The sequence below is a fragment of the Culex quinquefasciatus genome, chromosome 3 (genome assembly GCF_015732765.1).
Source record: "Culex quinquefasciatus strain JHB chromosome 3, VPISU_Cqui_1.0_pri_paternal, whole genome shotgun sequence".
Lineage (NCBI taxonomy): Eukaryota > Metazoa > Arthropoda > Insecta > Diptera > Culicidae > Culex > Culex quinquefasciatus.
The window spans coordinates 106,200,071-106,221,155 of record NC_051863.1 but is presented as its reverse complement, the minus strand read 5'-3'; the positions used below and the strand labels follow the sequence as shown (position 1 = coordinate 106,221,155).

At 37.0% G+C, this 21,085-nt stretch overlaps 1 protein-coding gene across 10 annotated transcripts in view; it reads right to left on the bottom strand.

Moving 5' to 3' along the window:
• Positions 1-21,085, bottom strand: part of LOC6030793 (DNA-binding protein D-ETS-3) — a 129,263-nt gene that overhangs the window by 58,991 nt on the left and 49,187 nt on the right. For 5 of the 10 annotated variants that reach the window (XR_005278289.1, XR_005278290.1, XM_038260822.1 and 2 more), the window contains exon 4: positions 4,606-4,656. Coding sequence is in view for 8 of the 10 variants with exons in the window: in XM_038260822.1 (XP_038116750.1) it covers positions 4,606-4,656 (51 nt within the window). In the remaining 2 variants the exon portion in view is untranslated. Of the gene's footprint in view, positions 1-4,605; positions 4,657-11,641; positions 13,532-14,128; positions 14,147-21,085 lie in introns of those variants that run through there. The other 5 variants (XM_038260824.1, XM_038260826.1, XM_038260827.1 and 2 more) reach the window with 5 other exon arrangements.

The following is a 21,085-nucleotide window of genomic DNA, read 5'->3' as shown; positions in this document are numbered from 1 at the left end:
TCGACAAATAAATAAAAAAAAAATTATTTTTGCATGAAAAACATTGTTTTACCCACTTTAAGCTCAGGTAACCCAATATGGTTAATCTTAACCAAATTTGGTACAGATGCTTAAAATAACCTAAGTTCAACAGGTCACCATGGACTAGTGGTAAGCATTTTTGATTACCAATCTAAAGGTCGGGGATTGAACTCCGCCTCGAGTGCCCTTGATTTTTCGTTCATATTCAGTATTTCAACTACAGTCCAGACTCCATTATCCGCAGGTCTCGCTAAATTGCAATCGAATAATCGAATCACGATTTTTTTTATTTTGTTGTCTTTTGTTGTCGAGCTTAAGTAAACCCCTAAACAACTATAAAGTTTTCAAATCCAAGATGAATCCAAGGTGTTAGAGTATTGAGATAATGGTAATCATTAAAGCAATCAACCATTCGTATTTGACTAAAATGGGATCGACGAATTTGGATTTTATGTTAAAAAAAGGCAATAAAAACACAAAAAATATATTTTTTGTTCGTGATTCGATTATCCGAAGTCCCATACCAACTTTCACACAGAAAAATATTTTGTAGAATCAGCCTGTACGAGATTTGATTCAACAAAATTTTTGTTGAATATAATCAACGCCGATTTTGCGTTGAAACAAACCTTGATTTTCTCAATTCCACAAAAATCTTTTGTTGTTTTGAAAATGTTGCTTTGACGTTTAGCGTTGATTCAACAAAAATCTAGATTTTCAAATCAACAAAACGTTTTGTTGATTCAAATATGCCTTATTTTTCTGCGTGTTTGAATAATCGAACTTCGGATAATTGAGTCTGGACTATACTTCTATATAATTAACCTTTTCGTTGGTAGCAAATGGGAATCGAATCCAGAACCATTCGCTTACAAATCGAACATAGTAACCAGATAGCCAAGGCTGCCATAGTGAAAAAAAACAATATGCTTTTTTCCATCCATCCATCCTTGTTTTCGGTTATGAATCGATATGTTTACTAAAGAAAATAAGACCAATGCAAATTTCATTGCGAGTTTTAGTCAAAGCCTTCTTATAATTTTCCTCAATAAATCAAAAGCGAAAACTAATATTTTTGTTGCCTTTTGATTACACAAAAATTGATAAAAACATATCTGCGAAGGATCAACTCGAGGAGAAACATAAACTTTGGGGTCTCCAGAAACACGTGCAATTTGAATTTTAGGAGAAAAACTATTCGACCCTTTATATTTTTGAAAACTTCAAAGTGCACGTGTTTCTGGGGACCTCAAACTCCAGGCTTCCTCTTGAGTTGTGCCTGCGCAGAAATTTTGTTGGTTGGGGTTATGTTTAATTCATTTCATGATTTCCACATATGAATGAAAAAACTGTTTAAACGCAAACATTTCAAATTGTTTTTTTTTTGTTTATTTAATTTTCAATGTTAATATTTTATTTTAAGGATTTGCAAAAAAAAATCCTGTTTAGATGAAAGGGCGAAACAAACTTTGAAAAATATTTTTAACTACCTAAATGCAAATTGCGGATTCCGGAATAATATGTTTTGTTCCAAGTTGCCAATTTTTATTGAAAAACGAATTAATTACTATACAATTTAAGACATTAATGGAATATTTGTTCTAAATCAAATGTCTTTCAATTGTCATTAAATTATTTGAAACTGATATCTGTAGGCTCTGTGATTGTGAAGTGGAAACTTCAAAGCACTTACTTTGTGTGTGTGGTGCACTGATTTAAAAAAAATCAGTAAAGGGATTTTAGCTCCCTCAGAAATTTATTTAGAAAATCCCACTTCGGTTGTTGACTTCATTTCTGAAGCAATGCCAAACTGGGGTATATCGCATCCTCAGCCAGTGGCGGTCACCCTGAAAATATGCGACAGTAATTCAATTGATTTAGGGGTACACTACAATAGATCAACTAAATGGTCGCAGTAATCTTAAATCCCACCAAAAAAATTTAGATTAATGATGGTTTTCATAACTTTATACGGAAAAGAAACCCGTTACTGAAAAGTTTCGTTGTGTGTAGAGTACTTTATATTTTTTTATATACTATATACTATATATATTTTTTATTTACATATACTATATATGTTTTTTTAATATCTTATCTGGATCGGATCGAGGTGCTTTTTGTTGCGATGGGTTCGTATAAGCTCAAGGAAGGTTCTAACGCTAACTAGTTGACACTTTGGCCACTCTGGAACCGATTCCGGAAAATCTGCAGATTGCATGGGAATAGTTGCGTAATATCAAATTTTGATCACAGGAGGCTGAATAAGCAAACAAGCTAAAAACGTCAGAAAGCAAAAAGGGCAGGACGAAGTTTGCCGGGAAAAGCCCGTAAATAAATAAATATCGTCAAAAGGCATAAATCTTTCTGTTTTTTATTCAGTTATTTTGATATTCAATTGCTCCACCATCAAGAGCGATCTATTTGCAGCCGAAAAACTGGCATGTGCTACGGTCCCATCATGTGCGAAATAATTTTGTTGAAAGCCACGATAAAACATATTGGTTTTGGTTAAAGCCCTTCTAAATCTTTTATAAATCTTGTATGTTCTGGCTAGTTAATTTAAAATATATTTAATTAAGAGCATGTATGCTTAACGAATTTCGCCATATTGCTGCAAGAAGCAAGGGCCAAAAAACCGCAGCCATATTGAATTTAAAGCAACAACAATAAAAAATAATTAGTTTTTGAAAAAAATCTTTTTTTTTCAGAAGATTGAAAGTGCTCATACTATTTTTTCGAGCTATCTTTGAAAATTGGTCGAAGATTTTTTGGCATGGCTGTTATGGCTTATTATAAGTTTAAAATACAACAAAACTATCTTAGTTACAATAATATTGCCAAATATTCAAGCAACTAGGTATCATCTGCCATCAGCCATTGCATTTGCGTGTAAGAATATTTTATTTCAATCAAGTAAATTTGTATGTCATTCCTTCTGCTATACAACCTTTTAGTTTTACTGCAATACTAATAAATAAATACTTCATGCTTTGATATAGCATTCAAGAATGATATCAGACTACAAGAAAACCTTTTTTCAAGCCATGCAGTCTTAATCTTGCTTTGAAGAGCTTTATAATGTATTTATAGAGCATTCGTTAAAATTGTTAAGTTTTAACATGCTCTTCAAAAATACCCTCGATAACCTCCAAAAATGTTCCATTTTGGCTTTATTGTTGATTTAACTCGTATTTAACTCAGCATGTAGAACCATAAAGCATTTCATTTGAATTTTCGTAAGATTTCTAGAGAAACTCTATAAGAATATTGTAAGACTGGCATTGTTTCTTGGGATTGCCACGGTAGTAAAAAAGCAAATCATGCCAACCAAATCCTGACTGATTTTAAACAAAGTTATATCTGAATCTGTGTAAATACACCAACAAGTAGATCCTTGAATCACATTCACCCGAAAATCACACAATCAGTAAAACGGCAGCAAAAAAAGCAATCACCATTCTCGTTAGAACTCAGAGAAAAAAGGGCTGCCTCAAATCGCCCCGAGCATCTTCACACCACCCCCGGCTCAGTGTTTTCGTTCCGACGCACAAACGGCCGACGCCTTTTATTGTTTACAATCAGTGCAAATCATCAAACCACTTTTTGATCACATTCAAATTGAATTTAAATCTTGACGCAGCAGCAGCAGCAGCAAAAATCACGCACATGTTGGTTTGGGAAAATCTCCCCTTCTAAATTTTCGCTTCTCGCCGGCGGGGTTTTAGCTTGGAAAATCTGTTTTCCTTCGCGCTCGACAGGGGGCCGCTTCCATTTGCGTTACTCCAAGCGAAACCACCACCCCACCTCTTCGGGGTTCCACCCGGGTTAAACTTTAATTTTAATGCTCTGTGTCAGAGAAACGCTCTGGGGTGTAATTTGTAACACCATCACGAAAATCGAATGGCGTTGGATGTCACCCTTCCCCATCCCCGAAACGTCAACGCGTTATTGATTTTCGAGACGTAATCTGCGTTCAACCCCCGGTCGGTTACGAAAACAGTTTGCACAAGGAGCAGCAGCAGCAGCTAGAACCAACTTTGCCCGCGGCCAGCAAAACTTTGCAGTGCGGAAAGCCAAAAGTCGCTCCTTCTCCATGGATCACACGGAACAGGCCAACGAGGACAAAGTTCCCAAAGGCGAGAAGTGGATCAACACATAGCAGAGGTGGTGGTGGTGTTCTTTTGATGTTCAAGCGAGATCAAGCGAGCGGAACATTTGTTTTTGATATTGGCTCTCTTGGCTTTGATTGCACATTATGAAAACCGCACAGAACGTGTCATTCGAGCAAGCGCTTCAACAGTTTTGCCTCCGGAGATTTGTGTCATTCATGCATTGCCGGTGGTGGTGCTGGTTTGAGGTAACGAAATTGGCACTTTGCAAACTGATGCGGTGGAGGACATGAATATGATCGTTAGGAACTGAAGTTTCAAGTGATAATTCAGTGAGATGATATTTCTCGGTGCATTTCTTGTTTGATTCATCAATTGTACACTTCAATACATTTAATTCATTCAGTTGATAAAGTTATTTCATTCGTTCACATATTTATATCATTGAAAATTATTGATGGATTTGTGTTATTACCTTGACTTTGTGATGAACTGTGAGAGCCCCATGATGATTTGTATGATGTATCTGCAAAAAGAAAGGAAACATTTGTTCTATAAGTTTTTGGTAATTATGTTTATTTTTATTGACGCACAAAACCAATAATTTAACATTTAATGTATAGCATCGAATAGTTTTAAAGTAAAATGTTATTTTTTCCTTAAAAAGTGATCGTCAGTTATATAATTAAAATATATTTTGTTTTCAACCCCTCAGTACGTACCGGAATACCAAAATTCCCGTTTAATAATATTTTCTAGTTGTTGTGCTGCTCACGTTCACATAAATGTCCCATATACAAAAACAGCAAGCTGAGAAAAAAGCAAGTCAAATTTGTCCCACAAATAAAACTACGTGTTACACAGAAAAAAAAATCATGGTAATATTACGACTGGGAAGGGGTACATCTTAAATGTCAGAAAAAATAGTGTAATTTTACCTCTGAAAATGTGTAATTTTACCACTAGTCTGGTTTAATGTCGCTTTTTCAGTCTAAATTGAGGTAAAATTACATCATGAAAGAGGTAATATTCAACCTTCTAAAATTACACCTTCCAAATTTACACAATTTTTTGCTGTGTATGTTTTCGCAGAAAAACGGGAAAACGGAACAGACATTTTCCATTTGTTCAATCTACAATGTCTATAACGACATTCTCCTATCATTTTAGCATTGGTGTCTACCCGTCGTTGCTTCTACGTTATTGATAAGGGCCTCAAATAATTGCTCTATGGAGATGAAAAGTAGGAACCAATCATTACCACTTCGCAACTGTCAAATGCCCTATCATGCTGATCAATTACGGCGCCAGCCACGACTAGAGGAAAGACACTGGGAAGTGGATAGGAATGTTAGTCCGATACTTAAGTGGTGAAGACCGCTAAATCGGCTGCTTCTCCGACAAAGTATCACGTGAGTTTTGAAGGGTTAGTAAGATGAGTATTAGATCAAGATTCACCGTGGTAGGTGATGCGACCATGAGCAATGTGTTATTGCTTGACATTTTAAAAGTCTTAGGCAGTCGGCTGAGGAAAGATACAATGTTAATTATTTTTAAAAGTTATTTAATCGAACGCGTGCCAACCGAGCCGTAGTGCTATGGGACAGATTTATCAGTATGTTTTTACTGTTTAAACCATTTTGAAAATGTGATTTTTTTTTATTTATTTTTTTTTTCAAAAAAACGGATAGTTTGATGAGTTGATACTTAAACTGCTAAACTGCTAAAAAAGATTGAGTTACACATTACACATTTTTTTAAAGTGCTGCAAAAAAATTCCAATAGATCTTTTTCCTACGTTTGGAAATGCTCTATGCATATTTTTAAATTTATTCAAAACAATAAGTTTTATGCATTTTTTAAAATTTGTTTGGTTTTTCGTACATGATTTCCTTTAGTATAGTTGCAGTTTGAACCATTTTTCATTGAAATTAAAACAATAACTTAGACGAACTAAACCGACGGCGTGCCTTCCGATCAAAGATGGCAAAAGAAGGACTGATTTTATCACTGCTAACAAGAATAAAAGGGTAATGCAGATCTACCGCGAGGTCCCGCTACTAGCAATCGAATCCTAGAACGATACAACATAAAGAAACGAAAATGTGTATACAAATACGAGACTGAGCGACCCCGCGGCCAGCACACTAATTTTTATGGTGAAGCCGCCTATCATTTTCAAAAAAAAAGTGACCATCACTCTTAAATGCTCTGTTTTTCGGTTAAATTTAACGAATTTCTCAACCAAATCGAATCAGCGTATGTCAGTTTTACCCTTCTAAGATCACTGGAATGTTACGCCCATTTAAAATGCTAGTCTTGATTTAAAAATTTTCAAAACATTTATGTCTAAAAGATCGGAAAATTTCACGAATGTTTCATGTTTTAACATTGAAAATCGGACCATAAGTTGCTGAGATATCGACATTATTGTGGGTTGTTTTGGTGAGTTTTAGAAAACTTCAATTTTTGTGTTTCTTTTTCTTAAAACGGTTCTATCTCAGCAACCCGAGGTCCAATCTTCAATTTCTCTTAGACAATTTTATAGCAAATTTTCTGAACTTTTCAAAAAAAATATTTTCAGAAATGGTCACTCATGGTCAAAAATCTAAAACTGCAAATATTTCGTTAAAATCAAACTTTCGGTGGCTAAATCTTGAAAACGGAGCCTTTATCAAAAAATCTGTAGAGTAGTTGTCAATTGCAAATTAAATTTTGCATTGAAAAATAACGTCAAATTTGTTTTTGAATGATTTTTTTTTCCAAAAATCCCTTTTTTTAAATTCATAACTCAGTGGCAGATTTTTTGACCATGTTTCTCTATGGCTCAAAAGTTGCGGATTTTTATCCCCTAAACATATCAAAAAATCTCGAAAATCAAAAAATACGTATTCAGAGAAATTGAGTTCCAGTAAAAAAGGTTGATTAAAAAAACTGCAAAAAAAATTTCCGTGTACCTATTTTTTTCTCAATAGTCCTCAACAATACCTACAACTTTGCCGAAGACACCAAATTGATCAGAAAATTCACTCAAAAGTTACAGCTGTTTGAATATTTACATACCAATTTTGTATGGACAGCAGCCAAAATTATATGGAGACTTGTATGGGTGAACCAATAAAGCAAAATAGCTTATTTAGTCATAGGAAATGCCCCCACAAAGTTTGAGCCAAATAAAAAAATACAAAAAAATGGTCGAAATTGGCCGTTTTCGAAGAGAGTTGCTCAGCTCGAAAGATGCTTCTTTCATCCAAAACATATCCACAAACTAGATTTTTCTAAAATGTTTCATTGTGGTGAAGAGATGAAACCGACTTATCGGCAGTTTAACGTAATTGAAGATGATCTAGGGGAGTTTGGGGTAATATGGACAGTAAGGGGAAATTTGGACACCCCTTCAAAAATCACGTTTTCTTCGGATATAAAGTGAAAACGGCAATTTAAGTGATAAGGCTAGTACTAGTAATGGCCTAGGAGTATGGACAAATCAAAAAAAGTTGGAATAGGTTAAGTAGTTTTGGTATAGTATGTGAAAGTTTCCAAAGGCCGGTTGGCACTGCCTTAAGTTCTAATATTTGAGGGTTGGGAAATAAGGTTTTGCAGAGGTTATATGGCAAAAAAGTGGACATTTTTTGTTTAAGGGGGTTGCTTGGACGATGCCTGAGATATGTACGTATAAAAATTGTGCATTTTATCCATTGTTATCATCAAAAATCGCAATTAATGATAGAATATGCTATGGGGGTAATTTGGACATGGCTTGTGGGGTAATTTGGACATACCTGAAAGTCTACCTGTCAGGCAACAAAAAAGTAACTTTCATGGTTGGATGAGTTTTTAAAGGGATTTAGATAAATTTAGAGGGATTTAATATGTCAAAAACAATCAAAAATGAATGTGAGCAATGAGAACTTTCACAAAACCCCTATTTTTTAATTTAGATAAATTTATTCCAATATTCGAATTGATGAAAATCTGATTACTGTACATTTGGCGTTCAGCAAGACTCTAATGTTGATTGCTTTTAATTAATTTCTTTGACATTTCTAATTTCTATGCTGGTTTACAATAATATTTAAATTTGAAGGGCTACAGAATGTAAAATTAAAAAAAAAAATATTTTCAGGCTGATAAATTCTATATAAAGATTGATTTATATAAACATAAACGATACCTTAATCACTAAAAACAAGTATAGTGTGCCTGATTCAGAATCAATGTTTAAATCAAATCAGTTTCAATTTAATGATTGAATTATGTATACTACACTGAACTATTTGTTATCTTCCTATTGCATTATAGTTGAAGGATAAAAAACATGCTCAAAAAATCAAATGTTAAACTTATTCTTCAACATGTGTCCAAATTACCCCACAAAAGGTGTTCATATTACCCCACAAGGTATGTCCACATTACCCCACAAGGCATGTCCAAATTACCCCACAAGGCATGTCCAAATTACCCCATAGGGGTGTTCATATTACCCCCACACAAAAATGTGGGGGTAATTTGGACACCTTTTAATTTTTGCGATAAAAATGGGTTTTTCATCAAAATTTATCGAAATGAATGACATTTTTCCATCAAATATGGTCTCTATTATCCTCTGGTGTCATCCACATTCCTTTATAATATCCATACAGCCCGTAACAGAGCAATTTCCTTAGGGTGTCCAAATTACCCCACACTCCCCTACTGAAGTTTGAAAAAAATCAATATTTTGCAATTACAAATTTCACGTTTTCGTAAAATATCTTAATTTTGCAAAATATGAATATTCGTTAACTTTTGAACACATCCGGATTCTTCAAAATCGGAGACTCCACAGCAGTACCCAGAAATTCAGTTCAAATGATTATTTTCCAGATAACCTTTGTAAAGACAAATTAAAGTTTACACAAACATTGCTAACGAGGTAATAAATTTGAACGTTCATGTAACATTGCTTTCAAAATAATAATATTTTGCTAAACTATTGTGTAGGTTTTGAATATTAAATTAAGAAAATAAATTATGGAAAATCGTTACTGACATTTCCAAAAGACCAAGAATTATTTCCATTATTTAGCTAGAAGCTGGACTAAAACCAATAGAATGGTAGATACATCTCGGACGGCAATATTTTTGGACTATTCACACAGAATAAAATGATGGTAATATTAATCAGAGAATAGTGATATATTTCACACTAGACTATTTCTTTAATGCTGAAAATTCATTCTTAAAATACAGCAATTCGCCACGAAAACAGCATGATTCGAAAAAAGCTCTACGATCGGGCTGACAATTTTTCTGGGGGTTCCTTGGCAAAAATAATTTGACCCGTATTTTTTTGTTTGGCTATTAGGGTGACATACGCCGTGTTAGTGTGGTTCGAAAAAATGCCATTTTCGTCATTTTCGCAAAAACCACTTTTTTCAAAAAATCATGTCTCCACGCCATTCAATCCGATTTAAGCTGTCTTAGACGCAAAAGAAAGGTGATTAAATTGGCTGTTTGGGGAAAATAGTAAGAAGTTTCAAAAATCTAGCTTAACATTTGAAAAGGTCGTATGAAAACTTAAAATGCTGTTTTGAAGTTCTAGGGACCAAAGAGCCTATGTCTGAAAATATTTTTACCTGATTTCTCCGGAAATTTTACATAACGTATCAAAAAATGTTGAAGTTGTGTTTCAAATTTTCATAGATACGATTAAAAAAAAATATGAAAAAAAACTGGGATTTTCGACGCGTCACGCGCAAAAATGGGAAAAAGACGAAAACGGCAAAAATCAACATTTTTCACTAAAACTGCGATAACTTAAAAATTTCAGCGATGATCTATGCATGTTAGGGCACCAAAAGTTGCGTTTTTTTATTACGAAAATGTTGAAACCCTAATATGTATAGATCATCGCTGAAATTTCAAAAAGTCGATTTTTGCCGTTTTCGTTTTTTACCCATTTTTGCACGTCTAAAAACCTCAGTTTTTATTTTTTCAAAATCGTGTCTCAGAAAATTGAAAACATAACTTCACCATTTTTTGATATAATATTTGAATTTTTGATTTGTTCAATATTTATCTTTCAAATACAGTACTTATTTTGAAAGTCACCGAATGCTGTTCGCTAACTGAGCTGAACGAAAAATAACGAGGGGATCACCGATACCGATACGTAATATTTTTCTGATGAAATATAAAAATAAAAGTGAATCAAATTTATTTACAGACCTTACTTTTGATTTTTCTTCAAATGTGACTTGAAATTGAATAAAAGTTTGAAAATTGTTTTTTTTTACATGATTTTTGTATCCTAACCCCTCGGTCATTCCGGTTTGCTTGGTTTTTTGATGTTTGTCTGCTTTTTAACTGGGCTACGGCCCAGTTATCGAGTGTCCAGCTAAAAAGCAGCGCATTTAAACAACGTCCAGTTACCGATCAACTGCTGTACAATAAAAGTATGAGATTTCATCAAGTTTACGACAATGCTAGAAATTTAATAGTTTTAATGGTTTTCCGATTTACTTTACTTTGTTTTTCACAGAGGGCGCATACATGTATTTGGAATGAGCTCATCTTCAGTTTAGAAAACTTGCTGGGCCGTTTAACGTTGATTTGCAGTTGTTTGTTTACCGTTGATGGAAAACGTCAACTTACCGTAGATTTTAAAATTTAATAAACCATACCTCAAGTCACTTATTTGCTTACTTTTGCAGTGTAGAAAATCAGATTCCTTTCTATGAATTTTAATTAGGATTTTTTATCAAACCAATTTATGAATTGCCGAGCTCCCGTGGTGTAGTGGTACGGGTTTCGCTTTGTAAGCGGAAGGTCGATGGCTTGAAACCCATCTGGCGAGGCAAAAGGGGTAGGTGGCGGTCGAGAGGGGAGTTCGGTTGCTGCGGGAATTGACAATGTCAAGTCCCAAGCCTCCCCAAACCCCATCCCATCCAATCTCTCGGACGATCTGTTGGCGACTGAGTCTGAGCGTTGAAGAACTCTGCAACAATACACAGAGAAGAGCTTCAAATGCTACTTTCGACTCGGTCACATGCTCTCAGGCAAAATTCGAGCTGAAGATTGGGCTATATGATCGGTAACGATCTCTAGATGGGTCAAAAATAAACGAGATTTCCCCTCAATCTCGCTCATCTCCACGTCCTCGGATCGGTCTCTCGTGCTCGTGTGGCATGGCATTGGGGGATTGGTTTTGGGAATGAGAGGGGGCAACTGCTCGAATAATTCGTCAAAAACTGTCTCGCTCAAACAATAGCGTTACGGAAGACGATCGTTCGGCAGGCTGTAAGCAGCAGCAAAACAGAAAACCTGAGAACAGATCATACTACAATAGATACGCAAGTGTCGCAGTGGTCCGTGTCTGTTTACAGTAAAAAAAAAATAAATTATGAATTGGTATATAATATGGTGTATTTGTTTCGAATCAACAAGTTTTTTTCTTTAAGTCATCCGTTAATTTAGCGTTAAATTAAAAAGCTATTACATTAAAACTACTTATCAACAGTTATAATTACCAGCAAGTAACATTGAAAAGTTACCGAATGTTCCTCCGGAACTGGTCCGATTCAGATAATCGGGTGAGCTTTTTATGTCAATCATAATTTTGCCGGTGGTGTTTGTATCGTCGAGACTGCTCTCTCGTGGCTTTCCAGTTTTTAGGCGAATTTTGAAGGCCGTTTCCTCGAACCGCGCCGTTTTCAAAGACTTTGCCTGTTCTACCTGTATTTTCAACTATGAGAAATTGTCACTCTCTTTTCGTTCAATCACAACTCACTAACTCACTCACGGACATTGCTTATTATATTTCCACTTGCGCGGCGACGACGACCACCGGCCACACTTCCGGCGTATATTTCACTTTCACTTGCCCGGAAACCCCGCGCGCGCTCGAATCAATAGTTGTGACCTCCCCACGTCTCTGCACTAAAGGAGAAGAGGAAAAACAATCGAAATTATTCACTCCTTTTTTCTCCGTGTCCGGCCGCGCGCCGTCTGTCCCGTGGCGTGCGCGCTAAGAAGTTGACAAAAAACGCGTCGAGCACAATCAATTCCGGCTGCTCGCGCACTCTGTTGCTCCCAAAGGCCCGCTATCGGGTAGTGTCGTCCAGCGTCGTACGGCGCCCACCGGTTGATGGTCTCCGGGACGGGTGCAAAAATTCCTCCACACAAGCACGTCCTCCCCTTGCGGATTGCGGCGTGGGGAAACCGGGAATTATTTATTTAGGGGGCAACCGTTCGTCCGGGTCCGGGAAGTTGCACTCTTCTCTGGTTCCGAAAACAATAGACCGCAGCCCGGTCCGGTGTCGACTGGTGTCGGGGTGACGCAGAAAAAAAGGTCACCAAAAGTGTGCGTTTGTGTAGTTGTGTGTGGCTGTGTATCGGAAGAGGAAAAGGAACGGGAAAAGTGACGATCGGAACCGGTTAACGTTACCGGACACCTCTATTTCCGGACACTGTTATTCATCCACACTGTGCGGGAGCGCGCGCTGCACACAACACAAATCTCCTGCTTGCCGTCTCGCTCTCAGCAGGCTTTGGCACCACCAGCCTGCTTGGATTGTGGGGGGTTTGGCCACAACCGACGACGACGACGGCTCCTGTTGCAATGGCCGTTTGCAGCGTCTGTATTGGTGTGTCGTGTGGGAGCAAGGTGGTGCGGGAAGCGACCTCCGGATCTCGGTGGGGACCACACAGACACACTCTCACGGTCGCCACAGGAATGATAGCGCGACTACACGTACATCCGGGGTCTTTTCATCGCACAGCAGCTGTTTCTGGTTCCGACACCACTACTACAGTAGAGGGCGCGCACAATGGCTACTGGGATGCGAACTTTTTTATTTTCAGATTTTGCTCTGCCCAATGGCTCCTTCGATGTTTCCCCGGTCTGGCCAGCGGTGGTTTCACTGGTCACCGATATCGGCTCTGCACATTTGCATAAAAACCAGTTGAGCGTAAATTCCGACTTTTGAGCTATATCCGGTGATTGGAAAACTATTAAATCGTATCCGGCCGAGTGGCGATTCTTTCCGTCCGGTGAAACTGCACAACCACGGTACGATGAGCGACTTGCCAACAAACAATCCGCCGGAACAACTATCGCTTCCTTACGATCTCACGGTCGCGGAAGTTTTTCTCGTGTGCGGAGGTGATCCCAAAACGTGTGTGATGTGCCGTAGCGCGCGGTGACAACTAAATTGCGTTCCGTGTGTGTGATAAAACAAAAATCCTTATCCGCCGCTTATTTCCCCTCGCACATTGTGCGAGTGACTAACTGTGTGTGTGTGTGTAAATCGACACAATCGCCAATCTAGCCAACGACGGCGACGGCATCGACACCCGAAAACAAAAACAACAACAGCAACATACATCGACACCCTCCTACGACGACGGAGCCGACAGAAACTATCCGCTCTTCACGATTTAATTCCTCTTTTTTGTTGGTCCTCGTCGGGCGCCCTTGCAAAGGGAAATGTTTTACAGCAAGGATAATTGGGGCCCCGACTGTAGTTGAGTCCTTGCAGTGGGAGAGCAAGCGAGAGCAGCCAACCCCGAGAGCGAGAGAGGGAGAGCGAGAGAATTGGAGAAAGCGCGACTGCGAGAACGTGATCCTTGGCGCATCAACTCCGTTCGTCTGTGTGTTGGTGGGAATCAAGGAAGGCGGAGCTATAAATTGTCCCTAGCAACCACCAATCGTGCAGTGTTTGCTGCGGTGCAAGTGTGTGTGTGTGAGTCGCACACAGGATCGCTCGTTCCCGACCGGGAACGGCGTGCGTGCTGCATACTTTCAAGGGGCAAACGCTGTGACACGGGACGAACACGAGTCTGGTTGAAGGATTGCGCGGAAAAGAGACGGATCCTGGAACCACTTCCTTTTTCCTTCCTCTTCCCTTTCATATCAAGGATATTTGTCATTACACGATAGAGGAGACAGACAGACAGAGGCAGGAAGAGAGCGTTTTTTGTGGTGGTCTCTGGGCGCGCAACAGTGTGTTTCTCACTTTTTGCAAACCTGATGGTTCCCGGGAGCAAGTGGACAAAGTTTTCTATTTTATTAAAAATACAAGAAAAGCCCGGTTACTAATTCAATACACGAAAAACCCGGTGACCGGGTTGGGTTGCGAGAGTTGGAGTTGCTAGTCCTCGCCTTGGGGCAGTTTGTTGTCGACTGAGGACAGATTGCTGGCGGCAAATAACTTTTATGCGAGCCGAAGAGAAACACACGGGTCGACCGACCGAGCCGGGTTGTCGTCGGTGGACGGACATGGTGCGATAAGAAGGAACAACTGTGCTGAGTTTGGTTAGCTGGGTGAGAAGTCTTGAAGGATTTTTATTATTATTATTGAGTGGGTTGCTAAAAGAGTGCAGCTCAGAGTTACTTAGAGTCACGTGTGGAGCCGGTTGGTGGACACGTGGTGTAGAACGGAAGAAAATCAAATTTACTGCTGGTCAACACAAGTCCAAGTGATGACAAACTGGTTGATTCAATTAACTCCAAAACTGTGCTTCCAAATTTGAAATGCATAGTATTTTCAAACTGTTCGATGGTTTACTAGTTCCTCTTTTGAGAAGTAATACTGCCTCAATTTAGGTTGAAATTGTGATATTACATCGTAAAAAAAGTAAGTTCAGACATTTTTAGATGTTAAGTTACATTTTTTTTCTGACATAAAAAAAACATTTCCACACTTATAACCATGATTTTATATACTCTGTACCTTCACAGAGAGCAAAACAACTTAGTCAAAAGAAACCAAAAAAGAGTCCATATTCTTTTATGGGTATTAATTTTTTTAACATATAAAAGTTCAACTATTTTCATATGTTAATTTGCCAAATAAAAGTTTTGCAAACTTTCAAGCAAACCTAAAAATGGATAGATTTTTCAGTCAAGAATAATATGTTTATTAGAGTGTAACAAAAATGACTTTTTGGCGGGCATTCAAGGGTTTGTTCCGGTGGGCATATTAAGCCCAAATCCAAAATATGAGCTTGATTAGACGTAACAGGAGCTGGCGCTATGCATTTAAATTTTAAATGGGATTTAACCCGTAAGAAAGATTTTTTTCAAAAATGTCTCTTTTTGAGGCATTTTGCCACTGAAGCGTTTATTTCCAACATCATTGGCGTGTAAGCCAGATCCTTGCGCATCTTTTGGCATATATAACATTGAAATTTGGAGCACCCTGGAGTTCGGTACAGACCTTCAAAGTTTGTCATTTTTTTTTAAATTGACCCCTGAAGAATTCATCGGTACATGAGGTAATATTGATATCGAGAAGATCGACAGCCAGAGAGCCGACTGTAAATCAATTTTACAAAGCAAGCCTTTTAAAGATAAATTAAGGGATCCGAATAAAAAAATCCGGCGATCCTGTAGATTTTTTGTTATTTGGGAGAGTTATAGGAAAGGCTACCAACTGTACGGATTTTTTCCTTACCATACAGATTTTCGAACCTCTTCGCGGATTTTTAACAGGCCGGAATTTTTGTAGGGAATTTTACGCTCTATACGGATTTGTACGGAATTTTAACAACTTTTTAATCATTGAATTGCTTTTTTGAATTGTTCGAAGCTTTTGTTAACTAGAAATTTTGATTTTTCTGTGAGTTCGATTTAAAAAGGGAGAGTTTTTCGGGGTTTCCTCAATTCAAACTTGATTATCAATAATTCTAGAGTTTTTGAACTATTGTCTTTCATATGTTGATAGGACCTTTTAGAAAAAACTCTGGAATTGTTCTTTTAGAAATTCCTTACTAAATTTATTTATCCCTTTCCATAGGCTTTCTAAAACTTGTGAAAACATTTGAACATTTCAATTAACAAATCTAGAGTTTTTTTAAAGGTCCTATAAACTGTTGTGTTTCACATGTTATAGGACCTTTTTAATTAAAAAAAACTCTGGAAAAGTGTTCGTTAAAACACTAAGAACGATATTATTCGTAAAAGCAAACTTGACATTTCGTAAACTTTTAAACGTTTAACAAAAAAAAAAAAAAATAAAAACATAAGGATTGATTCAAATCACGGTTTATTTTATGAATACTTTTAAACGTGCAAGTCATAAGCACTCTGATAGCATTTTGTGAAATTTGTTAGCTGTAAAAACGACACAGTTTTATATTTTTAATTCTCAAATTTATGAAATTTAATTTATCTAAATAATTCATTATAAGTTTTTGTTATACCATGGTGTCATATCGGCAAAGTGTACGGATTTTTGTTCAGCACGAGTTGGTAGCCTTAGTTATAGGTGATAAGATTAAAATTTTGCAATACGCAAAGTGATTTTTCAGTTATTTTGTTTTAAACAATGGTACATACTTATGTAAAAACTTGAAATGAATTTTATTTAATTTTTTTTATTTGGCTCTGTATGAACCTTAAATGGTTTGCATAAATTTTATTAATGAAATTTGAATAAATACGTTATTTAATTTTTAATGCGAAGTTCTTTTCAAGTGAAAGCTCTATTTAGTGATTTTAAACCTCTTTTTTTAGATCTGGATCTTGGGTGACAGTAAATAAATCGTCATAAAGGATGCCCCTTGGCTTGATTCTTTTGATTAAAATAAGTAACTGTGCCAATTTTGAGCCATATCGGTTAAGGTTCAAGGAGGGTCACTATAGAGTTATCTACGTGCGCATGTATTGCGTGTACGTACACGAAAAAGATTGAGGTTAAATTTTGTACCCGCCAGCAAAACAAATGGGGTGCTAGTGTGCGTGAGCTCGGGCTTAGATAACTCTATAGACCGTTAAAGCAGGTGAAAAAAAATCATGCAAAATCGTCTTTTAATAACTCGTATGGGTTGACTCGGATCGGTTTGCGGACTTGGTCAAAGTTGTTTGTCATAAAATGTTTCATAAGAATCTCTGACGCCACCTTTTGGTGAAATTTAGAAATTTCTGCCTTTCCCCATATATTTTATCGATTTGCTCCCTACAAATTTCAACGGTTATTAGCGATCCTTAAACCTCAACTGATTTGGCTCAAAATTGACACAGTTACTTATTTGTACCCAGAAAATCTCTTATCTTATCTCTTATCTCTGGATTCATACAACGAGTGCTGAAAAATCACAAGAAGTTGCATACCGTCATCAGGAGTGACATTGCGTCTGGGGGTGAGATTGGGTCTTATGAAAATGCTGAAATTTGTATGACCCGATCTCGCCCCTTAGACCCAATGTCAACCCTGATGACGATACAATTTTTTTAAATCAAATATGATAAACACCTTCGGTGAGATAAGATTGCATATAAATGTTGGTTGAAACTAACATATATCTATCAAATCATGTCAGTGTCGTTTTAGTGGCTATTTGTTGGCCCCTAGGTACCCTTAGAATTTGACGTTTCTATTTTAAATAAAGTTTAGTATTAAGTGCTGTTGATGCTTTTTTAATCCTTGTATAATATATACAGTAGGGTGGGTACGTTTTTCAAAAAGTTCTCGGATCAAGTTTTAGTATGGTTCCCTTTGTAGGGCATGCCCATAGGGACTTTCATGCCAAATATCAGCTCATTTGGTTGTAAACTGGATGCGCGCATCAGGGTTAAAGTTTACATGGGAATTACTATGGGAAATTGGAACTTTTTGTTCAAACGCTCCTACAGGTCTGGAAAATCACGCGCCAACTTCTGGTATGGTCAGGCCTATGGTCTGGAGAACACTTTTCCCGAAGAGAGCATATGGATTCGTTGTCCCTAGACCTGGCGCATCGGCAAACAATCCGATGTCTCCGGAATCAATGGTTTTCCCTCAAAAAGCATCAAATTTTCCTTAGCATGCTATGAAAGCTTGATGAACACCGCGACGCCATACGTCAGGTAGCTACCACGTGGGTGAGAAACGGCTGGAATATTTAATTGCAAACCTTATTTTAACTAGAAAATGATCATTTCGAGTAATCCTGATATTATTTAGTCGAATTCAGAATCTTTGCATAGCAAATTTGTATTTTTTTGAAAATATTTCAACCACGTGGTAGCTGCCTGACATATGGTGTCGCGGTGTTCATCAAGCTTTCATAGCATGCTAAGGAAAATTTGATGCTTTTTGAGGGAAAACCGTTGATTCCGGAGACATCGGATTGTTTGCCGATGCGCCAGGTCTAGGGACAACGAATCCATATGCTCTCTTCGGGAAAAGTGTTCTCCAGACCATTTCCCATAGGCATGACCATACCAGAAGTTGGCGCGTGATTTTCCCAGACCTGTAGGAGCGTTTGAACAAAAAGTTCCAATTTCCCATAGTAATTCCCATGTAAACTTTAACCCTAATGCGCGCAGCCAGTTTACAACCAAATGAGCTGATATTTGGCATGAAAGTCCCTATGGGCATGCCCTACAAAGGGAACCATACTAAAACTTGATCCGAGAACTTTTTGAAAAACGTACCCACCCTAATATACAGTTATCATTTAACCATGAAAAAACTCAATCACTTTAAATTCAACAATTTTCTCTAACCCAATTACTGTTTGACTGTTTGTTATGTCATTATAAATTGACTTTACGATTTCGATTCCCTACCGCTGGAATAATCGTGCTCGAAATGCCCTCCAAATTATCGGCACACTTTCCGCGCCCGAGTTCCCACGATTACCGGCTTTCGGCACAGACAATCACAAGTCAATGAGTCAATCCGCCAAAGGGTCTGGAACTCGAACAAAGGGACGAAAGTGGCACAACACTTGAAATCATTATCTCTTTTCTCCTCCCAGAAACGATCGACACACTATCCTTTTGCACCCCTACTTGGCTTGGTGTGTGATTTGGCAGCAGTGCAGCGTATAAATAATAATCAAGTCGGTAATCGGGTAGCACACGTACGAACACACATACAAACACACGCAGGCACACGCGAGATTCCGGAAGCGGAAAGATAGTGCACAACATTCATCAACGACCAAAAAAGGGATGCTCAAAAGATTAAATTGTTTCGATAGAGCCTAAGTGTGCGTTTTTCTTCTAAAATTGTTGAACATCCCTAAACTAAGGAATACAATGGGAAGGGTGTTAATGGTTCACCCTTCATTCGAAAGCTGCTTTTTTATGGTACGTTAAAGGCGCAGTTAACATAAGTTACTAATCGACTAGACAACAAAACAATTGCCAGTCCATCATAAAATTTGGAACATTGAATCGGCATTGTTGGCTCTGCACAATTGAGCAGTAATATTTATTTGCATTGATGGGAATTAAAGGAAAAGTCCCACCCTTGTGTTGAACAATATGAATTGGAATGTTACGAATTAAGAAGTTCATAAGGATTAATATTTATTTATAATCATGGCAAGCGATAAAATTTTATGACTATTTTATTTCGCATCCACGGTGACTTAGACTACATTTCAGATGAAGTCACCTTAAGTAAATAAACAATATAGTTGCAATATTGTTTTTTTTTGTCTTTCAACGGTGCACATCACCCAGAGCTTTTGAACCCAGATTTTTGTTACAGACATTTCAAAACTACGGGAATTATTGATTCAATTTTTATTCATCTACTATTTCTATAAAGATTTACAACAAAATTTGACAATCTTTATAATAATATTATCCCAGGATTGGGTCCGCCAATTCAAAAATTTTAGTTGGTTACTGTGTATCTTTAATTTTCAAGGATATTTTGAAGGGAGACGAAAACATAAAAAAAATTACGTGTCCTTAATTAAGTAAATAATACTTGAATAAATCTTCCTATATAATCAGGAAGACCATTACAGTACAAAATATTATTAATATTAATTTATCGAGAGGATTTAAAATATTTTTGATTTCTAACTTCATGAATCATTGATTCCATTTTCAATAGTGAACTAATAAATGAGGGACGGCCTCGAAAAGCTAATTTATCACCACAGATTATTCTATATGAATATAATTCAATTATCCTTCCTATTTCACAAGGGGTAATTCTCTACCAACTCACACGAAATCGGGAAAAGTTGCCCCGACCCCTCTTCGATTTGCGTGAAACTTTGTCCTAAGGGGTAACTTTTGTCCCTGATCACGAATCCGAGGTCCGTTTTTTGATATCTCGTGACGGAGGGCGGTACGACCCTTCCATTTTTGAACATGCGAAAAAGAGGTGTTTTTCAACAATTTGCAGCCTGAAACGGTGATGAGATAGAAATTTGGTGTCAAAGGGACTTTTATGTAAAATTAGACGCCCGATTTGATGGCGTACTAAGAATTCCGAATAAACGTATTTTCATCGAAAAACACTAAAAAGTTTTAAAATTCTCCCATTTTCCGTTACTCGACTGTAAAATTTTGGAACATGTCATTTTATGGGAAATTTAATGTACTTTTCGAATCTACATTGTCCCAGAAGGGTCATTTTTTCATTTAGAACAAATTTTTCATTTTAAAATTTCGTGTTTTTTCTAACTTTGCGGGGTATTTTTTAGAGTGTAACAATGTTCTACAAAGTTGTAGAGCAGACAATTACAAAAATTTTGATATACAGACATAAGGGGTTTGCTTATAAACATCACGAGTTATCTCGATTTTACGAAAAAAAGTTTTGAAAAAGTTGGTCGTCATCGATCATGGCCATTCATGGTCACCCGTGACAGACACGGACGACGAAACAAAGAGAAACGCAAAAAGTAACTTTTTCAAAACTTTTTTTCGTAAAATCGCGATAACTCGTGATGTTTATAAGCAAACCCCTTATGTCTATATATCAAAATTTTTGTAATTGTCTGCTCTACAACTTTGTAGAACATTGTTACACTCTAAAAAATAACCCTGCAAAGTTAGAAAAAACACGAAATTTTAAAATGAAAAATTTTGTTCTAAATGAAAAAATGACCCTTCTGGGACAATGTAGATTCGAAAAGTACATTAAATTTCCCATAAAATGACATGTTCCAAAAATTTTTACAGTCGAGTAACGGAAAATGGGATAATTTTTAAAACTTTTTTAGTGTTTTTTTCGATG